The sequence below is a fragment of the Erpetoichthys calabaricus genome, chromosome 10 (genome assembly GCF_900747795.2).
Source record: "Erpetoichthys calabaricus chromosome 10, fErpCal1.3, whole genome shotgun sequence".
Lineage (NCBI taxonomy): Eukaryota > Metazoa > Chordata > Cladistia > Polypteriformes > Polypteridae > Erpetoichthys > Erpetoichthys calabaricus.
The window spans coordinates 128,418,025-128,441,598 of record NC_041403.2 but is presented as its reverse complement, the minus strand read 5'-3'; the positions used below and the strand labels follow the sequence as shown (position 1 = coordinate 128,441,598).

The window sequence follows — 23,574 nt, the reverse complement described above, 5'->3', positions numbered from 1 at the left end:
CGTTCAGTAACTTGCAATTCCAGAGTTGCACAGACTATAACCCATTCTTCATTATTCTTCTTTTGGGTTAGCATGGTGAGCAGTAGGGAATCTGGGTGCCCTATAACAGGCAAGGATGACAGTGCTGCCTTGAGTTGGTCAACTGTGTCCTTGCATTCGGCAGTCCATTCTCAGGGAACATCTTTCTTCATCAGATGACTGAGAGGGTCTGTGGTGTCTTTCAATCTAGGGTTACAGTTGTGGAACCAACCCACTGTAGTTTCTTTAGGTCAGGGGGTGATCGGTATTCATGAATGGCCTTTACTTTCTCAGGATCTTCCTCCACTCCTTGGCCAAAAACCACATACTCCAAGGAGATGATTTAGGGTTGAAAGAAGTGACACTTAATGTTCGGCATCATGTGTGCATGCTTCAGCCTCTGGAAGACTTCTTCAATATCCTGGAGATGCTGTTCTGTAAAAGAGAGAAGATGATGACAAAATCAATATAGACAAAGAAGATTCATCCCAACAACCCCTTTAGGAATTGTTCCATTTGCTCCTGAAAACTGGCTCCAGCGTTTATTAAACCAAAATATATGACATTGAAATGGAACAAGCCTTCTAGGGTTATTGCTTCTGCCTTCTTGCTTCTCTCTTCAATCGGTTCCTGTCAATAGCCACTGTGGAGATCCAAGGTGGAGAAAATGGAGGCTCCATGCAGTGACTCTAGAATGTCATGTTACCAGGGTTGTGGGCTATGCATCCTGGCGAGTCTTGCTGTTCAGACCATGATAGTCCACACAGAAATGGAAGGACCCATCCTCCTTTTTCACCAAAACCATGGGCACAACCCTGGACAAAGAAGAGGGCTCCAGTATGCCCTCAGCAAGCATCTTGCACACACTCTCTTTAATAATGACCCCTTTTTGTGATGAGATACGATATTCATTATGCCTAATAGGGACCTCATCCCTGGCATATGTAACATGAGTGAGCCCTTGAGACCGACCCAATTTTTTTGGTCCATTCATCTGGACATCAGCGTAATAAAGGCCTCACCTCAGTTGGTTATTTCCACAAATTTGCTCCAGCCAAGTTTTTTTCAGTGGCCTCTTTGCAGCATAGAACACAAGATGTGCCTCATGTGGGTTGCCTCATGTTGTATGGAGCTGTATTCCATAGTGACTCTGTTAATGTTTGTGTGCTCCCTCCCGTTAGCCAAAATAAACCTGACTAATGAGGCTGTTGTTTATTCTTTGAACAGCCTGACCATCTTCTGCCACATACTCTTCTTCTCCCAACTCTTCATTTGCACAGGGACTACCAATAGGGGAGTCTTAGTTTGTATGACTGAGAGGTCTGCTTCAGTTCAGCAAGTTTTGGCTTGGGGCATGTTGGTGGACTTGGTTTCTTTTTTTACTGGCATGTGCTTTAGCCCAGTAACCTTTGGATTTTACCCAGTCTCATTCCACTTGTGACCCCACCCTCTCCAGGTCCTCTTTAGACCTCACCATACCCCTGAGCCCACTAGCCAAGCGAGGATTGCTGGAATTAAGAATGTGGGGGACAATTTTATTCCCCCTCATGTCTGGCTGCCACTTTAGGCACAAAGCCCGATATTCAAAAAGCAAAGTCCCTTATAGGTTCTGAATGCTTTTGAACCATGAACCAGAGATTTTCTTCAAACTCCACTTCATAGTCTTCAGGGAGGAAGGCAGATAGAAATTCCTTATAGAAGGAATGCCAGGTTCTGATGCCCCTTTTACATACCAACCACCAGCTCTTCGCAGGCCTTTGGACATAGGGGCTCATCAACCCTAAAAGCTCTGATTCAGTTATTTGTAAGACAGTCGGATATGCCTTGCCTTCATCCACGAAATTGAGGACATCTTCAGTTGAATATTTGGCCCCTGACTTCAGGAAGGACATGTGATGGCTTGAAGGGGGAAGTGTATAAGTCCCCCCCTTTCCCTCATTGTGGAGCATTGTGGACAGCCAGAAAGATTGGAAACTTCTTAGAACTCTTCTCGCCTATGATGATTCTGCCTCTACAGACACTGCACTCTCTTGCTTCCCAGGGATTTCTGCTCTTCATCCACATAATCTTGTAGCTCATGCCAGGTGGCGTTAATACTTTCTCTGATCACTTCTTCATGTGAGGTAGTGCTTTCTGCCACTGACGTTATAGTCATTTATGGGCTCAATCTGTTCAGTGAGCTACATCCTGTGAGACCTGCCCGGACACTACCAGTCGGAAACCACATCTTTATAAAAAGCACACTTCCTGGTCTGGCAGAAGTGCTGCCTTTTGCCCCGGAAGCACTCCGGCCGTCCCTGGCAGGTTCCTCCGCCATCTTGCCGAGTGTGGCGGAAGTAACTATTTCTGAGTCCTATGAGGCTTGAGGCGCCCCCTGGCGGTGGCCATGGGTCCCAACAGGCCAGAAGCTCTTTGTTCTTCTCCCGTGGTCTTCTCCTGCTCCAGGGCGGTTGCCCCCTTGTGGCCCGGAAGCTATTCCTGCCACCTTCCGGTCCTTTTAGGCATCTTGGCCAGGTAATGACCCCGGCAATTTTTCACAATCCATAGTGTCAGATCACTGTCACACTGTTCTCTCTCTGATCCTTGGGGCTTATTGAGATAAAGCAGTTGCATCATACTAAACACCTCCTGGACAGCTGGACATGCTTTGACTGTGTGTGCCAGGAGCCAGCTACTCCATCCTCACACTGCTAAGTGTCTGTACCAGCATCCTCCTGCTCTGACTATAAGGATGACATGATAAAGATGTTGGTTAGGTGAGGTTGTGACGGTGAAGTAAATGTGGGTTTTGGGCTCAGAGTTAGCACCACTCTGTAACAACCTTGCATATGCATGGATTGTGCCAAGTTACACATTCTGGCTGTGCTAGAGATAAGTCTGGACTGGGCCATGCCAAACCATACTTACCCGTTAGTTGTTTACCCTCCCTCAACTCAAGCTTCCCAGGTGATGGATAAAAACAGATAAAGTAGTCAAATATCAATAGGTGTAAAATGAATATATTAGAAGAGTATCAAATATAACACATATATCTTCATATTCTCTGATTCCGAGATGCAGTTGCAACTATTTACAATGATAGAAATGAAACATGAAGCGGACCCAACCTCCATTTTCTTATCTGTGAAACTTAGATACACAGATAGAAAGAACCTTATTTGATTGATTGATTGACAGAGAGAACTTTATTTGTCCTCAGAAAGTGTAAAGAACCATGTTGTGATATAAGATTTTGCATACAACTTGTTATCATGTCTTTATTTGTAATTTAGGCAAAGCAATGTAATTTAGTGTTACATTAGTGAGTGTTCACTGGTGCCTTAAACCAGTTTGGTGAGTGTTTCTCTGCTAAAGTCTTTCAACCCCCGCAAGGAAGCCAAGCTGCACCTTAACATATGGTTTTAGGGGATGGCAGATGTTAAGATTTTCTTTGCCCCGTTGGTCTGAAGTATGGCTGTTTGGAATTGGCTTCTATCAGAAGCTTTTAAGTACCATGGTGCCCTGTTGGCTGTAGAGGTTGGACAGAGAATCTATAAATTTACAATCATGGCCGAAATATTCGGCACCCCTGGAATTTTCCCAGAAAATGCACCATTTCTCCCAGAAAATTGTTGCAATTACAAATGTTTTGGTATACACATGTTTATTTCCTTTATGTGCATTGGAACAACACAAAAAACAGAGAAAAAAGCCAAATCTGACATCATGTCACACAGAACTCCAAAAATGGGCCAGACAAAATTATTGGCACCTTTTCAAAATTGTGGGTAAATCGTTTTATTTCAAGCATATGATGCTCGTTTGAACTCACCTGTGGCAAGAAACCGGTGCTGGCAATATAGCAATCACATCTGAAGCCTGTTAAAATGGAGAAAAGTTGACTCAACCTTTCTGTTGTGTGTCTGAGTGTGCCACACTAAGCATGGAGAACAGAAAGAAGAGCAGAGAATTGTCTGAGGACTTGAGAACAAAAATTGTGGAAAAATATCAACAATCTCAAGGCTACAAGTCCATCTCCAGAGATCTTCATGTTCCTTTGTCCACTGTGCGCAACATAATCAAGAAGTTCACAACACATGGCACTGTAGCTAATCTCCCTGGACTAGGGGGCTCCGCCCCCTGCTCGCTTCGCTCGCCAACCCCTGGTGTTGGGGAATGACAAAGAGTGAGATGTATGAATGAGATATAGAATAGTGTGAAGGTGTGGAGGATGCATGTAGAAAGCAAACAATAAAGTGTTTGGCACAGTGTAATGGTTTATTGGAATATTTCTTTGTACACAACATTAGTAGTAAAGATGGTGTCTTGTCCTTGAATGAGTTTTCCTTGGCATGGAGCACTTATAACTTTAACTTTAACGTCAGAAGAACGTTGAACACGTGAGAAGGCAACATAAAGCTGTCCATGTCCAAAAACGGGTTCAGAGAGGTAGATGCCAACCTTGTCCATGGTTTGTCCTTGTGATTTGTTGATGGTCATGGCAAATGCAGGTTTAATGGGGAACTGTCGGCGTTTCAATGTAAAAGGTAATTCCAGGTCAGAACTTGTAAGGTCAATTCTAGGAATCAGAACAGTATTGTTAGCATGTGATCCTGTAAGAACTGTCGCTTGAATAACATTGTGTGTCATGGTGTTGACGACTAAACGTGTGCCATTGCATAAACCCTGTTTAGTGGTAAGATTGTGTTGTGGTAATCCGGCTGGGTTAATAGTGTTTAAATATTCTAAGGGGAAATTAAGATGGTCATTGTCGTCATCAGAGTCAACTTTGTTAGAGCTTAGAAAGAGTCGTGCCTCTCCAGGAAGTAATGCAATGATCTGGTTATTTATGTGATCAATATTAATATTTTTTGGACATAATATAGTGCGTTGTGTTAAAAGGGGTATTTGGTGTAATGAGATTGCTGTTCCAAATATCTCTGTAACTAAGTCGTCGCAGATAAAGGATTGAGGAATTGTAATAATATCTGGGTGAAGTACATCTGTATTGGTGAGTGTACCATCTCCCAGTTGTAATAACCAATTGTTATATTCTGGATCTGGACATCGCATGTTTTGTACTAACTGTATCGTTTGAAAGCAATGCCAATTGTCTGCGTCTTTTAAGGTGGACTGAACAATAGCTGAGCGCATGGCATGTGGAACAATAGCCAAGCATTGTCTAAAATCACCTCCTAATAAAAGTACTTTTCCTCCAAAGGGAATATTATTATTCATCAACGTTTGTAGAAGTTTATCAATGGTGTTGAGTAAGTGACTGGATGCCATTGTACATAAATTCATTACTTGTATTGCCAGTTGTTTTTTCAGGGAAGTTAAGTGAATGACAATGATTGCAAATGACATTCATTAATCCCAATGAATTTTCCTGAATAGTGGACTCATTATTGAACGCGTTGTCAGCTAAGTGGCGCAAGCGTTTAGCACAGGGGTGTGCAAAGTCATTCCTGGAGGGCCGCAGTGGCTGCAGGTTTTTGTTCCAACCCAATTGCTTAATAAGAAGCACTAATTGCTCTAGAAACACTTCTGCTTCATTTTAGTTATCTCCCTCGTTAAGATTTTGAACCCTTATTGCTTATTTAAGTCTTAAACAGCTGCATTCTTGGTTTGTAATTGCTCCTTATTAGCAATAAGATGCAAATGACAAAAGAAACCAGCAGTTATCCATTTTGCTTGTTACCCTTTACGCCTGTGTGTATTTATCAGGCACTATTTGGTTTAATTAAATACTTGGAAGGAAAGAGAAGAGAAAAAAGTGAAGGATTGAGAATTACCCATCTGTTTTACACTTCAAAATATTTGGATGATATCTTTAGAATGGAAAAAAAAATCTAGGATTTGAGAATGACTTTACATAGCAGAGTTAAAGCACTAACAAGCCATGAAATGTAATTATTGGCAAGGATTGTTTTCTAATTAAACAACTGGGTTGGAACAAAAACCCGCGGCCACTGCGGCCCTCCAGGAATGACTTTGCACACCCCTGGTTTAGCAGGTGTCTGGCGTTGATGTCCGTGACGTGTATCTTTTGCTTGTGCCGTTTGAGAGGCGCGTCGTTGCATGTCCAGTATTTGGGACGTGCTATTTTGGAGCTGTAATCGATTCGCCTGTGCTGTGTGAGAAGTCCGTTGTAGTTTACGTCGTGCATTGTTTGCATTGAGCCTTGCCCGTTTTTGTATGTCAGTCAGTTGAGCTTTCTCATTTTGGAGCCTTGCCTGCTTGTTTTCCGGCATTTCACTTGCGCGTTGTAGACGTTATTTATGTTATTTATGTTGTCTCTTCGCTGTCGTTTTTGTATGTCTGAGACGCGAGGTCTTTCGTTTTGAACCCGTGCCTGTTTTGATGCAGCACTTTGAGATGCGCGCTGCATGCGTCTACGTTCATTGTGTCTGTCCATTTGGGCTCGTCTCTGTAACTGTGTTAGTTGAGCTTTGCGTTTTTGGAGCCGAGACATTTTTTCTTCCGGAGTTTAAGACGCGCGTTGTAGGCGTCGACGTGTATTTTGTTTTTTCATGCGGGTTCGTGTGTTTGGTCCCATTATCCGAGCCGTATCGTTTTGTACCCGTGATCGTGAATTCATGACTTGTTTGTTCTTCAGCATGAGAAATATGGATAAGTAATAAGGAGGATCGCACTCACTGTGAATATGGAGCCTTTTCTGCGGTTGAACGGTTAATAGTGCTTCATTGTAATGAGATCCACCTATGCTGCATAGTGTGAAGGTGTTGAGATGACGTATGTTTAATACGGACGGTTCCTTCAGAAATGGGGCTTTGTGTGTTATTTCTTATTGATGTTAGTGTGGTCGCGGGTCTGAATTGTCGTTTTTGTGAACGTTTCGTGTGCTATGTCCGTAGTCTGTCACGTTTCGTTTCCAATGGGCTTTGTGTGCCGCTCGCGGCTTCTGTTTTTTTGTGTGCTAGGGGCTTGTTGAATCCTCCTCTTTGTGTGCGTCCCGTTTCATGTGCAATGTGGTCGCGGCGCTTCATTTCTTATTTTACGTTGCATTCCATCCGGTTCCAGTTGCTTGCTTGTTTGGGGGGTTGCTTGGAGGGAGGGATGTGATTTGTGGGGCGCGAGCGGCTTCTTTTTTTTGTGTGCTAGGGGCTTGTTGAATCCTCTTCTTTGTGTGTGTCCCGTCCGTTGCTTGGAGGGGGGATTTGTGGGGCGCAAGCGGCTTCTTTTTTTTGTGTGCTAGGGGCTTGTTGAATCCTCCTCTTTGTGTGTGTCCCGTTTCGTGTGCAATGGGTTTCGTGCGGCGCTGTGTGCGTCGCCGGCGTCTGTCTCCTTTTTTCTGTGGTCGCGGCGCCTCATTTCTTTTGGCGCCTGCGCAGTACGTCTTTTGCGTCCACGGCCCATGGCCGGATGTCCCTGCGTCCATCCGGTTTACCATTCTCGGTTAGTGATGTGGATGGATGAGAAAAATTGATAAAAGACTGCAACGAAGGATAGTCCGAATGGAGGATAAACAGCCCCAATCAACTTCAAAACATTCCAGCTGATTTGCAGACTCAGGGTGCAACAGTGTCAGCTCGAACTATCAGTCGACATCTGAACGAAATGAAACACTATGGCAGGAGAGCCAGGAGGACCCCACTGCTGACACAGAAACATAAAAAAGCCAGACTGGAGTTTGCCAAAATTTACTTGAGGAAGCCAAAATCCCTCTGGGCGGACGTGTTGTGGACAGATGAGACCAAGGTGGAGCTTTTTGGTAAAGCTCATCGTTCTACTGTTTACAGAAAACGGAATGAGGCCTACGAAAAAAAAGAAAACAGTACCTACAGTCAAACATGGTGGAGGTTCTAAGATGTTTTGCTGCCTTTTGCACTGGATGCCTTGACTGTGTGCAAGGCATCATGAAATCTGAAGACTACCAAAAGATATTGGGGTGCAATGTAGGGCCCAGTGTCAGAAAGCTGGGTCTGCGTCAGAGGTCATGGGTGTTCCAGCAGGACAATGACTCCAAATATACCTCTAAAAGCACCCAGAAATAGTTGAAGACAAAGCGCTGGAGAGTTCTGAAGTGGCCAGCAATGAGTCCGGATCTAAATCTGATTGAACACTTATGGAGAGATCTCAAAATTGCTGTTGGGAGAAGGCGCCCTTCAAATCTGAGAGACCTTGAGCAGTTTGCAAAAGAAGAGTGGTCGGAAATTCCAGTTGAGAGGTGTAACAAGCTTGTTGATGGTTAGAGGAAGCGCTTGATTTCAGTTATTTTTTCCAAAGGGCGTGCAACCAAATATTAAGTTGAGGGTGCCAATAATTTTGTCCAGCCCGGTTTTTGAGTTTTGTGTGAAATGATGTCAGATTTGGCTTTTTTTCAGGGAGGCGTCCTGGAGGCATCCTGATCAGATGCCCGAGCCACCTCATCTGACTCCTCTCGATGCGGAGGAGCAGCGGTTCTACTCTGAGCCCCTCCCGGATGACTGAGCTTCTCCCCCTATCTTTAAGGGAAAGACCAGACACCCTATGGAGGAAACTCATTTCAGCCGCTTGTATTCGCGATCTTGTTCTTTCGGTCACTACCCATAGCTCATGACCATAGGTGAGGGTAGGAACGTAGATTGACTGGGCAGGGTACAGAGTTGGGTTGTCAAAACACCACCCATGACTGCTGCTGCAAGTAGATAACTAAGCAACGTATTGTTACCCTGAGAAAATAGAACCAAGAATGTCTGAGAAAATGTATTATTATTAGTTTACTTTTGGTCTCATAAGCTTGCTTCAGAAACATGGAAGCCATGTTTTCTTAAATCAAAACCTTTACTACTTCAATGCGGATGTATTTGCTAAGTTTTAAGACTTCTTTATAGTAGCAGGCTGGTATCCTTAACCTCCCTTACAAAATGCAAATCAAAGCTACTGTTACTATTAGTATATTTATGTGTGTGTCTGTTAATGATGTTTTCATTAGAGAGCCAAGATTCAGCCAGCTCTCTGGCGCTCTTGGTATAGACCCCAAATTTTACGTTCCCGTTGTCCCAGTTAAACGTGTCAGGTAGATCTTTTATTTACATTTTTACATTTTATTTTCATTCCTGTTTGTCTAATCATTTACCTCTGATGAATGACACCTGGTAGATTGTCGAAAGCTTAGGAATAAAAAACTATTTTAGGATCTGTAGCGACACACATGTACATATACATACAGTATATATATATATATATATATATATATATATATATATATATATATATATATATATATATATATATATATATTGTGAATAAGGCGCTATATAAGCGTCTGACCCGGCACAGATTCACACTGAGGCACGTATAAATTGAACACAAACCTTTTTATTTTCTCTTCAGCCGTGGGGCACATCTTCCCCGTGTCCCACAGGCCCAACACAGTCCCACAAGCACTTAATGCAATAAACACAAATCTTTTTCTTCACTAGTGGGGCACGTCTTCCTCGTGAACCCCAGAGGTATAACACAGTCCCAAAGTACCTCTTTCTCAAGACAGCAATCCTTCCGTTGGCACCACCACTCCTCTCAGGCACCTCGTCCTCTTCCTCCTGATTCTGGCCCTGAGTGGTGGTTGCTGGCTTCTTTTATGGCCCTCCCGGGAGTGCTCTTGGTGTTTGCTCACCTGTTCCTACTTGCACTCCTGTGTGGGCCTAATGATTAGCCCAGCTGAGCTTAACTATCTCCGCCTTGCCCCCTGGCAGCTATCCCAGGTCTCCACAGGGTTGGGAAGAACTCCATCTCCCATGAAACCCTGAGGGAGGCATCATCATTAACCATGGAGGCTGCCACCAAGCGTCCTGGGGGAGGTATTGAGGAGTCCATGGCTGCTCCCCCGGAATATAAGTAGAAGGGACGTCCTGGCCGGGCATGGACCCTGGCCGTCCTCCACAATATATATATGTACAGTATCTCACAAAAGTGAGTACACCCCTCACATTTTTGTGAATATTTTATTATATCTTTTCATGGGACAACACTGAAGATATGACACTGTAAAGCAACAATTCTTTTTTTCAGATCCTCAGAGAGGTCTTTGCCATGAGGTGCCATGTTGAACTTCCAGTGACCAGTATGAGAGAGTGTGTGAGCGATAACACAAAATGTAACTCTTTTATGCCTAATTTTTTTTGGTTTTTTTTCTCCCAGTGCTGAATATTTTTCCAAAAACTAACTTTTTTTTTTAAAAAAGAACACAAAGCAATAGGTTAACATATCAAATCAACAAAAAATATTTACTTTTGACAAATGTTACTGTCTTGCATGTTGTATGAGCCTGCATACTATATGATTTCACATACATATCACATTACACAGCAAAGTCCTGCAAAGTTTGATATCGCTCAAAGCAGCCAATTTCATGCATTGCCACATTGCACTGCTTACAATATGTGTTGCACTGGTGCTTCCTTTTCAATTGTCTGTTGCTGCACTTTCCCACATATATTGTTAGTATGTACTATAGAGAGACAAGTCACCCATTTGACATTGTGCCATGCTGCTGCCACCAAGTTTTCCGCCCATATGAAAACTGGATTGTCACCTCTTTTCATCTTCAGCCTGTCTGGCTTCAACTGTGAAGGCCTGTGTCTCTTGTTCACCCTCACTGTTCCACAAGCTCCAATTCCCCTGCTCTGTAGCTCCATGAACAATTCTGGTGATGTATAAAAATTGTCCATGTACACAACACAACCCAAATGTTTATAGCCCTGAAGCAGCTCCAGCACAACCTGACTTGTCAAAGGACAGTTCTCTCTTTGAAAGAAATACTTTCCTGTATATGTAATTACTTTCATGCAGAAACCAGTGTTTGCTACTGCCAGTACAAAATCCTTTATGCCATACTTTGTGGGCTTGTCTGGCATATATTGGCAGAGAAAAAGGTGTCCCTTGTCTTTTATCATAGATTCATGCAGCAGACAAATCACGGCCAGGCTGATAAAATTGTTTATATGTTGGTTCCACAATGTCAAACAGGGGCTGAACTTTATACATGGGGTTATAGCCTGGCTCACACCTTGAGATTTGCTTCTGGTTATCACAGAAGTGAATAAAACTTTGCAGCAGCACATACCTATCACGCGGCATAACCTGTCCAAAGCCACCAGGGGACAAAGCACATTTTGACCAATGCTCCCTGAAGTTATATCACCAGTCTAGTCCCATCTCTATTTGTAATGCCACAAAGCCCTTCATCTCATCTTTTGTTGTGGGTTTCCACTTTGAAAAACGAGAATGCGGTGCAAGCGCAACCCGCGATTCAAAAAATTGCTCTGCATACCTGTTTGTCTCGTCTGACAGTAGCTGAAAAGCAGCAACAGGAGATAGAAGCCTGAAAGAGTCCAGCGGCTGGTAATCTTTCGTGTCCAGCAGCAAGCCTTGCTGTCTTGTGAAGTCCGGTAGCCAGTTTGGCTCCCACGGATCAATGTCTGGATATTCCTCCCACACGAACCTTGCCGTAGGTGCATCGGCTGTGCAACTGCGCTCAGCTGGCAGCCGATCAGCTGGGGCAGCATCGGCTAGTGTCCGATCAGCTGATGCCAGTTCCTCACTCTCTTGCTTGATCTCCTGATCACTGTCAGCAAAATTAGATTCTGAAAAATCAGAGTCCGACTCAGCGATAATGCGCAAAACATCGTCTGCTGAGTATTTTCTTTTCTGCAATCGCTTCGCTCCCTCGTGAGATGTCGATGCCATCTTGCCTTTGTTTACTTTTCGTAACCCACGCACACACAAGGATTAAATCCCGAATCAATGAGTCTAACATTCCTCCAAGCAGAGAGGGAATGCCTGTGATGTAACAGTGAGTTTTGTCGCCATTAACAGCTGATTGTTGCCCTCTACCCCTGGATGTCGACTTTTCTCGACATGAGCCCTCAACCCCTCCTGTCGATAAAAGTCGACATTCGCCCTATTAGAGTTAACACACCTGCTCCCCATTCATACTTGAGACATCACATGACACTGGGGAGGGAAAATGGCTAATTGGGTACAATTTGGACATTTTTCACTTAGGGGTGTACTCACTTTTGTTGTCTACAGTTTAGACATTAATGGTTGTGTGTTGAGTTATTTTGAGGGGACAGCAAATTTACACTGTTATACAAGCTGTACACTGACTACTTTACATTGTATCAAAGTGTCATATCTTCAGTGTTGTCCCATGAATAGATATAATAAAATATTTACAAAAATGTGAGGGGTGTACTCACTTTTGTGAGATACTGTATATCTTGTCACACACGTGCACATGGAAGGCAGATAAAGGGTTTGAGTAAAAGCAATTTCCGAGTCAGACCGGGATGTGGCAGAGTGCACTGATTCTTTTTCTCGCTTTCCTGCAGACCATCCACAGGAGATTCCACCTGGCCCTGTTGACGTCACTTCTGGGTCCAAGCCTATGAAGGAAGACCTAGTCGGCTCCAGCCCCGGCCCCTTTGACGTCACATTTGGGCTCGAGCCTGTGGCTGAAGACCCTTATGAACCTGACCCATCTAACTTCACTTCCTGTCTTCCCCTTTAAAAGCCTCCACCTTTTCCCTATTCCATAAGTTCTGTTTTGGACTCGGTTTTGTGCATATCAGTATATAAACTTATATATACATACATTCATACATACATACATACATACATACATACACACACACACACACACACACACACACACACACTCTCATATATGTACATATACACATATATATACACACACACACTAGGAGGGGTGTTCCCCCCCTGGCTGCCTGTGGCTGTCCAACCCCCTGTTTTATCTTGGTAGAGTAATATATTAGTCTACTTTCCTCTTTTGTATTATTAATATGTTGCCTTTGTCAGAATGCCTCAAATCTCACAGACTTATCACTGTTTGTAAGGTATTGTACCATATAAGTTCTCCCCACCTTCCCTTCTACATTTATAACCTCAGGCAATTAAGTGTAGTAAAAGACAACCCGGAGTTAAGTTACAATTTAAATAATGTATCATTATTTTTATTCATAAATAATAACAATATGCAAAGTACATTTGAATATTGGCAACTATACAACCTGATAAATGCTAATGTGTAGTTTCAGGCAGCACACAAACTTGTAGTTACTTAAAATGTCTCTAGTTAAGGCGTCATTTTTGGTCAACTTTCTTCAGAACAGGCCGCATGCCTGTCTTAATGTGGCTGCTGAGCTGTGCTCTCCATTGTGTTGTCCTTTTCATTTCATGGTGTGTGATATTCTCCTTTCTCATTTGGAAAGAGAGAGAGAGAGAGGGGGGTAAAACAAGCAAATTTATAGATTTTCTGTCCAGCCCCTACAGCCAATAGGCTGTCATGGTACTTAAAGGCTTCTGATACAAGCCAATTCCAAACAGCCATACTTCAGACCAGTGGGCCAGAGAATAAATACCTTAACACCTGCCCCCAAAACCATGTGTTAATGTGAAGCTTGCCAGCTAGGCAGTCTGGCTGTCCTGTGGGGGGTTGTCTGAGAGAATCCTGCAGAGAAACATTTGCCAAACTTGTTTGAGGCACTTTCCCCAACCCTGTCGTAAAATTCACTATTCTGACTTAGTCCTAGGGGGTAAACTTGAATGCTTCTCACTAATGAAGTACTAATATGATATTGCTTTGCCTAAGTTACAAATAAAAACATACTAAATATTTATCAACTTGTATGCAAAATTTCACACCACAACACCCCCCTTGATAGCTCACTTCAATTGCTATTGGTCCACGAGTATTTTCCAACATGGTTAAAACTCTGGCCCTGATATTTATTTATAGTTATAGCAAAAGTATAGGTAAAACTATTGGAAATTGTTCCAAGATCAACTAACCAATTAAAATAAGCTGGAAAGGTTTTAAGATGTGAGAGAATGTGCAACTTCACCAGAAAGATCTCTTACAAATGGGGAATTAAATTCATAAATCAGACAATATTTAAAAAGAATTGATAATAACACAACAGAGTATGTTGTTCTGAAGGTATGAATACTTTAAAATGTCAACCTACATATTGCACATAACTTTCTTGTTAACAGGTTTAACAAAAAACCAAAGAGAGGAGTGCAGTATTTACAAGAGCAAGGCATGCTTGGGGATACTACAGAGGATGTTGCGCTGTTTCTTCAACAAGAAGAAAGACTTGATACAGTATGTTACTTTACATTATTTGTTATTTAAAGGGATATCTTTAGAAACTGTTTATGATATTAGCTAATAAATTTTTCAAATTACATTTTGAGCCTTTCTGCAGTCCATGTGCAAGTGAATTTCAGCCATGCTGATCTTTTTTAATGTATTAAGTATGCACATTGTTAGTGAGTAATTAACTGAACAATAATAATAAAGTTATCAAGAAATAGGCTTCTGGCGCCTGGTCTATCACATCATTATGATACCATCTGACAAAACACAACAGTATAGATTTAAATGTTAAGTAAATTTAGAGCCTCAAAACTTATTAGCTGTGAACTAAAATGAAACACCTCAACTTTAGAATTGAATGACTATGGTGAAAATGGAAATCCATATTAACATGGAAAAAACATGCAGACTATACACACTCTACAACTCAAGCACAAAATTTGGACTGCTCGGAAACAGAGGTAACCACTTTGTGGCCCCATCAAAATAGGCTAGCAGTTCCCAGAAAGAAGACAATTTCACATACAGTAATCCCTCCTCCATCGCGGAGGTTGCTTTCCAGAGCCACCCGCGAAATAAGAAAATCCGCGAAGTAGAAACCATATGTTTATATGGTTATTTTTATATATTTTAAGCCCTTATAAACTCTCCCACACTATTATAAACATTTCACGCACAGTTATACAGCATAAACCCTTTGTATTCTCTTAGATATTAGGTAAGATTCGTTGAAATTATGTATGTAAACACAGTTTACATACAGTAAAACCTAAATATTATTTTAAAGATATCGAGCGTCTCTGATATCAATACGTTACAGCCATTACAACAGACAGGCCACCAGCAATAAATACGTACAATGCAAGAAAAATTGTATACAGTAAAATGTGTGTACAGCGACACTAAACTATGTACATGTAATAAGTACTGTACGTAAATAATTAATTATGGTTACTCACCAACAATGACACGACGACTTGTCCGATAACGATGAGTTTAATTTTACTGCACAACAAAGGATAGCGTTACAGCTCTTCTAAAGGAGCCTCTTCAGGCGACTGTTTAGCACCGCCGTTGTTCTTCTTCCATCACTCTTCAATCCAAATCCCTAAAGCAGATTCCATCCAGACTACTGCCTTATCACGTCCACTTGCAACTCGTTTTGCGCCCTGATTAAAGGACACTGCGGCCGTAGATATTATATGCTTTTCCTCCTTTTTAAATAAAAAGAATTGTGGACTCATTGATGCTGTAATTGTGTCCTGCAGCGGTGTAGCTGTTTCCTTCCTTCAACATATCCAAAACTTTTACCTTTTCTGCAATCCTGAAGCATTAGCAGTAACGTGCATTAATGTTGAATGAGTGAGATTAGACTTCCTGGTTAATGCAGCACTCCGTTGCTGAGCCAATCAGCAGCACACAGGAACTTAACCGCCTGCTCTGATTGGGTAGCTTCTCAGCCATCCGCCAATAGCGTCCCTTGTTTGAATTCAAATGCGTCCCTTGTTTGAATTCAAATGGGCAAATCAACTGAGGAAGCACACATACTGTAGACCGCAGACATCCGTGAAGCAGTGAAAAATCCGCGATATATATTCACATATGCTTACATTTAAAATCCGCGATGGAGTGAAGCCGCGAAAGACGAAGCGCGATATAGCGAGGGATCACTGTACTTCAAAAAGCAGTGGTTTTCAAGATAAGAGATTACATTGAGAAAATGTTGAAAAGTTGGGGAAAAGTACTGAAGAAAAGTTGAGGGATGTTGTATATATTTTAGTATTTATTCAAATTACTTAGATAAGTTTATTATCTGTTGTGTACATGATCTACTGCCCCATAACACAGAACACCACTGCTTAATAGTATTAATGACAGAGATCTTAAAAATCATTTTTATTGTATTAATTATTACAAAAATGGAGGTCATGTTTTGTTGTATAAAATTAAAACTAAAATTATGCTTTTGTTCAGACTCAGGTGGGAGAGTTTCTTGGTGAAAATAGCAAATTCAACAGGGAAATTATGTATTCATATGTGGATCGTCTTGATTTCTGCGGCAAAGACTTTGTTTCAGCTCTGCGGATTTTCCTGGAGGGCTTTCGTTTGCCTGGAGAAGCCCAAAAAATAGATCGTCTGATGGAGAAATTTGCTGCAAGATATTTAGACTGCAATCAAGGGTAAACTTATTTTAAAATAACTTAAGATAAAAATAAGTTTAATTTAAAATTTAGTAGTTTAACAATTCAGTGTCTCATTTGATGTCACGTAATAATTTGTGCATTACAGGACTTTGGTTTTAGCCGTTAATAGACAGTACCAGTTTAGAGTCTCTCATTTAATGTACAGTCGACCCTTGATATACGACCGGCCTGACATGTGAACAACTTGCTTTACGACCAAAATTTTTGTTTTGAATTATGACCAACATCTTGCATTACGACCCGAATGCGGTCACGTGTATCCGCTTGTGCGATTGTAAACAAACAGCCGAGAGCGTTTGTGTCAGTCGGAGCCCAGATACATGTGTTTGTAGATGTAATTTCGGTCAATGCAGTGATTTATACAATTCATTTCGATAATTGCTAAGGAAGGAAGTGAAGGTAACGAAAGTAAAGAAAGCGATCACAATCGAAACGAAGAAAGAAAGTGTGTGGAAATATGAGAGTGGCGCTCGTGTGACCGATCTCGCTAATATGTACAGCATGTCGAAATCCAACATCTCGACAATTTTACAAAGAAAAGAGTTGTATAAGGAAACTTCTTCCAAACAATAACCACCTTCCATTTCATTATCCTCCTCCTTCCTTCCTGCAAGCCAAAGATGTCAACTTAAATGGTGAGTACAGTATGAAATTGTTGTTTCTGGTAGGCTAGGCACTTTTTATAACTTTTTGGTTAGTACATTAGGAAAATTATTTGTGTTTTTGATAAATTATGCACATTATACAACCCTTTTCTATTAAAAAAAGTTAAGTAAATGTTGCTGTGGGCGGTTCGGAACACATTAAGGGCATTTCCATTATTTTTTATGGGAAAAATTGTCTTGACTTACAACCAACTTGAATTACAACCAGCCCTCGCGAACGAATTGAGTTCGTAAGTCAAGGGTCCACTGTATTAGTAGAAGTGAATGTTAGGGAAGAGATTATAGTATTGAAATATATCTAGTCATGTTGTATCATTGATTCACTGAAGACTATCTGTGTGCATTTAGGTTAGAGTAAAATTTCTTTATCTAGCAGGAATGTGCAAACATAAAACATTCTTTTACAAATACAGTACACCCCCAAGTTTCGTGTGGGTTACATTCTTAGAGCACCCGCGAGTTGTAAAAAACCACGAATTTTTGACGTGGTTAAAAAAAATGCCTATTTTTATAGTTTAAACTCTAAATATGCCCCCAAAACACTTTAATTTCAAACTCAGATTACATTACCTTAATACATTACCTAAAAAAAAGAATGTAAAGGTAAACCCGTATACTGCACAGTACTGTACTGATATGTCTCCCGCAGTTCTAGAATATAAAATACTGATGTTACTGCTATATGTACTGTAATTCATGAAAGCGCGTTTTCATTGCCAGAAGCCTTAGAAGGTGCAGGGCATTTTGACAGCATCTTGGGGCTTTAACACTAGAATTACCAGAGCCTACGAAAAAACTCGTATATCCGGCCCACCTTAAATCGCTTCTTAAATCCGTTCACACCTCTCCGCCAGCATCCTTTGTCCTCTAAATGTGCTGATAAAAGACAAGCTGCCAGCAGCCGGCTATTCCATCCCCCCACCGACTTAGAACGTGAGTGAAGTTTTCCCAGCTCACGCATTGATTGTTTACCTGGGAGTGAAGTGGAGTTTTACAGTGGAAATAACAGATCATTATTCTAAAGTAATCTGTGTAAACACATTGTTAAAACAGAAACTTTTTCATATTTTAGTAATAAATGTTACAAAATGTAGTAGGCATAAACTATAGAATATATAAAGCCTGAGTTCCAAAGATCAAATACACTTTCACAAAAGCTTCAAGAATGATTCAACAGCTTCTGTGGCGTAGCGCGTTAAGATTTGCCTCTTAGCGCAGAGCAGCTTTTCCTTGCCTCACAGACCTGAGTTCGATTCCCCGCTGGGGATGAAGTGTTGCTTTTTTTTTCTTTTCTTTTAAACCTCAAACGGACATAAAATTTATACATTGGTATGCACTGTCAGTTACTGAGATCGTTATATTTTCATGTGGGATGCTCCTTTTCAAATATTTTTTTAACAATTGAGACTGCAATTAACAGGAACAACTGTCCTTATAACTTATTTTTAAGATCCATAACACACAGACAGACAGAGCACTGCGTAATAGCGAGACAGACAGGCAGAGAAGTCACTAGATATATAAATAAACAGGGAAGCCACGTGTACTGAAAGAAAAAAAGAACAACATGTGCGTTGTCCCAGCTGCACTGAATAAGCGCAGGCGCTCTAACATCACCCCTCCCCCGATCTTACTTAGAGAGTCAGGGACAACGCACATGTTGTTCTTTTTTTCTTTCAGTACACCTGGCTTCCCTGTTTATTTATATATCTAGTGACTTCTCTGCCTGTCTGTCTCTCTATTACGCAGTGCTCTGTCTGTCTGTGTGTTATGGATCTTAAAAATAAGTTATAAGGACAGTTGTTCCTGTTAATTGCAGTCTCAATTGTTAAAAAAATATTTGAAAAGGAGCATCCCACATGAAAATATAACGATCTCAGTAACTGACAGTGCATACCAATGTATAAATTTTATGTCCGTTTGAGGTTTAAAAGAAAAGAAAAAAAAGCAACACTTCATCCCCAGTGGGGAATCGAACTCAGGTCTGTGAGGCAAGGAAAAGCTGCTCCGCCCTAAGAGGCAAATCTTAGCGCACTACGCCACAGAAGCTGTTGAATCATTCTTGAAGCTTTTGTGAAAGTGTTTATTTGATCTTTGGAACTCGGGCTTTATATATTCTATAGTTTATGCCTACTACATTTTGTAACATTTATTACTAAAATATGAAAAAGTTTCTGTTTTAACAATGTGTTTACACAGATTACTTTAGAATAATGATCTGTTATTTCCACTGTAAAACTCCACTTCACTCCCACATAATCAATCAAGGCGTGAGCTGGGAAAACTTCGCTCACGTTCTAAGTCGGTGGGGGGATGGAATAGCCGGCTGCTGGCAGCTTGTCTTTTATCAGCACATTTAGAGGACAAAGGATGCTGGCGGAGAGGTGTGAACGGATTTAAGAAGCGATTTAAGGTGGGCCGGATATACAAGTTTTTTCGTAGGCTCTGGTAATTCTAGTGTTAAGCCTTAAACTGCCACATACCTGGGGGTTAATGCATCCCTGGGCTCCAAATACTTTTTTGCTGCACTTTAAGTAAATGTCACAATTTACAAAGAAAAAGTGAAATTTTAATGGAAATAATTTTTTTTTCATGCAAAGAGCATCACAATTACTGCAACACTAATAATTTTACACACTCCTAATGAACTGTAAAAACTATTTAAAAAACTACTGGAACAATATGTACAAGGTGTAACTGACGCCATGGATGAAATCACCGAGCTAACTGCGCTTGAACTGGCTGCACACAAGCACACAGAGGTAAGTGCTGATGCTTGCAGGCTAGTCTAGTGCAGCAGCTCAGTCCCAGGGACAGTGAGGCTGCAGTGCTGCAGGATGTTACACTTGGGTCACAGAATTGCACAGAAACACAGGAGATTGTAGAGACAGAATATTTATTCAAACACTCCAAACAAACATGTCTCTTTCAGAAGTAAAACGAGCTCAGTATGCAGTTTGTTCTCATTTAAAAGAATAGGCAAACATCATAGGGAAGCACAACGGGAGTGGGATCCCCAACAGAAGTAGAGGATGCCTGGGGGAGGAGAGAAAAACAAAGCAATCAGCCAAAAAGGACAGGTGCTGTTCAGGCTTTTAAGTAAGCGTAGCATGAGAAGCATATCACGCGACAGAGTAGCCACAAGTAAGGGAGCAATGTGAAGGTAGTCTATCAGCATTTTTTAAGAGGGTTTTTTTGAGGAGTGTCCGTGTCTTCTAGGGGTGCGTTCAGCCCCCCTGCTCACAAGGGGCTGGCAGTGGTCATGAGCTGGATGCTTAGCGAATGTACGGTACTGACTGATCATCTCCTGCGTGCTCGCAAATGGCACTGGGAAACGACTATAGCCGGTTGTGGCAGTTTAAGGTTTCAGAGGAACAAAATGGAAAACACAAGAACATTCAGCTGGAGATGCATCATAGTCAATCAGCAGCAAGGAGAAATGAATAACGCTAAGATGCATACTGTCGAGAAGATGGTGATTTATTTTTATGGTGGAGATTCCAGGGACGCACCCAGCCTTGGCCCGTCCCGCACGCACTCACAAACAGAGACAAAAACAAAACAAACCGGTAATCAAACAGCAAACAAACAATGTAATGAAAACAAATGAAAACAACGGTAGCACCCCTGTTCCCCTTATGGCGATTACACATTAAATACAACAAAGCACAAAGAAAACACACACAGTAAATCATGAAAAACGGCAATGGATTAAATGTAATGATGAAAATAGATGGGAATGTAAAGATAGTCCTACTGCTAGTTCCTGAAATGGTGAAGATGGGTGGACGGGTTCAGGAGCTCTCCTTTCTTTGCAGGATGGCCATAAATCCAGTTACAGTCCTCATGTACACAGGCAGACGACAGACAATTCAGGCGCCAATCACAAAACGATCCAGGACAAAACGAATAAGTTCAGGTAACCCAACAGAAGGCAGACAGACAGGAACTTGAAACACAAATTACAAAAACTTTTTTTTTGCTTTTGATCACCTGCCCCCTTTTTAAAAGCCGTGCTGACATCCTTTGACCCCAGCACCCTCGGCAGAAGACCAATCGGAGCCATTGCAGGGACTGCTTGAAGTTGCAGTTTCAAATTCTATTGGCTACTTTCACTATCCCAAGCTGCGTTTTCTTCTACAATTGCTTCCTGTTCTCTCTACAGTACAGTATTTCCACAAAAAAAGCCATAAAAATTGCGAAGGATATTTGCGGTTTCCGCTAACAATTATTAGATAGGTTCTATGGAAAAATCTGCGAATGACTGAGGCAGCGAACTCTGAACCGGGAGGGTCTACTGTACATGAAAATAAGTCAAAGCGACAAGTGATCAAATCTGCTCTTATGGTCAAAATACTTAACTTCAGATTTGTACAGTTAACAGTAGATAACAATTTAGATAAGTTCACTATTTAAAAACATTTTAATTTTCACAGTATCACAGTGAACAATAAATCTAATAAGAAACGCCCCAGTTTGGAAGCATTGCCGTAAGAAAATTTTGTACGCTGTAAATTGGAGCTGTCTCTACACCTCTCTTTCTTTGTTTTCTGCCCAGAGGAATACAGGAATTTTACAAAGAAGATACCTTAGAAAAATTCAGATAGTCAGATTTGGCTGCAACCTTCACACATGTTGCTACTTGATTCACTAAGACTTGAAGTGTAAATTTGACCTCAACTACAGTGAGCAAAAATGAAAAAAGTTAAAAGGTCTTAGAAAAAGAAGGGAATCTGGACACTTGGTTAACTAGCATGAAACCTTTAAATAATTTAATAAATCATATTTTGTTTAAACAGCATATTAGATCATTCATGAACTGTGCCACAAATGACAGTGGCAAGTAGATTTTGAAATCATAGTGCCAGTTATGTACCTAATATGTTAATAGCATTTCATAGCTTTTCTCTTTTGTTATAATTAATCTACTGTATATTTCTATGGCTGATAAATGTATAGGTGTAGTGTTGGAATTATCACATAAAATTGAAATTATGAAACATTTACAAAACAGCGAAAGTGCTTCGATTTACAGAGTAAGAAGAACAACAGTGAACGATATAAAGCATGACGCTGACTAATGTGTTGAAAATGGAAACTACTGACGGTAATGTTATTCTGTGTTAATGTTCTTCTGTATCTTAGTTTTCTTTTTAAATTCTCTTATATTACGTTTTATTAATATATTGTGACGTACAGGCAGCTTATGATGCGCTGTGCAGGAGCAGAAAGGGTGGAATGAATGCTGTAAGCGATGGGACAGGGTGAAGGGCTTCTGCTCATCTTAGGAGATGAGTGGAGAAAAATGAAGGTATTACAGAAGGAAGTTTTAAGTGGGGAGTCAGGAGATAATAAGTAGGAGTGTTTGTGATATAGAGAAAAAAAGAAAACAAGTGGTAGGGAAAGCTTTTTTTTGTTCTGAAAGTGTGCTCTGTAACCCAGATAATGGAGTATATGAATGGGCATCGTTTGTTGCAGAACGAAGGCTGCAAGTAAAATGTATGCTGTTCGTTGCAATATTACTGTATATGACTTAATTAATTTTGTTAATACAGTACTGTTATGTTAATATAGTTTTGTTTTGTAAATAAAAATAAATATGGTTATTCGCTAAATTAATCTACTGCATATCATTTTCAAAGTAGCTGTTCTGTTATCCGTCTTTTCTCTTGACCGTCATGGTTTCGGTTCTGACCCCTGACGGATAACTGAGGTTTTACTGTATTTATAAAAAAAATAAATAAATGAAACTTTCTAGTTTCAGTTATTCACTGACAGCTCATCTACAAATGCAATGAACAGTCTATAGCTACAGGTAGTGTGTTAGTTTGAATTGTGTGCCATAACTGTTTTTTTTCCAGTGTTACTATGAAGACTGATGAGATACTTGAAATCTTTAAGTTGTATGAAATGAGTCAGGTGTTTTTCTCATTATGTATAACAGGTTGATGCAGTTTTAAGGAAAGGGATGCAAATTCAACTATAAGTTCTATCCTAAAACAAAATTAACTACAGTAATACATTTTGGTATATTGTAGAACTGACGTGCAATACTTAATATTTTTTAAAACAACATTCTCAGTATTTTTTTTCCTATTTTTTGTTTAATAAAAATCATATTTTGAACATTTTTATTCTGGAACTATAGTGTTTTTTTGTTGTTGAAGATATATTTTGGCACATGCTCCTTCCTAACTCTAATATCTGGGCTGTAATTAAGCATAAATTGAGATTAATTAACGTGATCTGATAGCTCTGTGATATTCAAAAAGTTTACAAGCATCTTTCAGAAGTTAAGAAAAACCTGTGTATGAAAATGTTTTTTTTTTTTGGCTACATACAGTATTTCTGCATATGTGAATCAATATTGTTTGTTAATATCAATCAAATCTATTTTTATAACACATTTTAAAACAACAATAGCTGACCAAATTGCTGTACTGAAGATAATAAACAATAAGACAATAAAATACACAAACACAGCTCTTATAGTTAATTTAAAGCCAAGGAACAATATTGTGCCTTAAGAAGTGATTTTAAAAATTGGCATTGCAGGAGATAGCCTAACATGAAGTGG

The 23,574-nt window shown here is 40.6% G+C and overlaps 1 protein-coding gene across 1 annotated transcript in view; it reads left to right on the top strand.

Annotated features, from left to right (window-relative positions):
* Positions 1-23,574, top strand: part of LOC114658435 (brefeldin A-inhibited guanine nucleotide-exchange protein 2-like) — a 923,594-nt gene that overhangs the window by 448,493 nt on the left and 451,527 nt on the right. The window contains exons 14-15 of the mRNA XM_051932465.1: positions 14,023-14,134; positions 16,103-16,308. Of these exons, the coding sequence (XP_051788425.1) occupies positions 14,023-14,134; positions 16,103-16,308 (318 nt within the window). The remainder of the gene's footprint in view (positions 1-14,022; positions 14,135-16,102; positions 16,309-23,574) is intronic.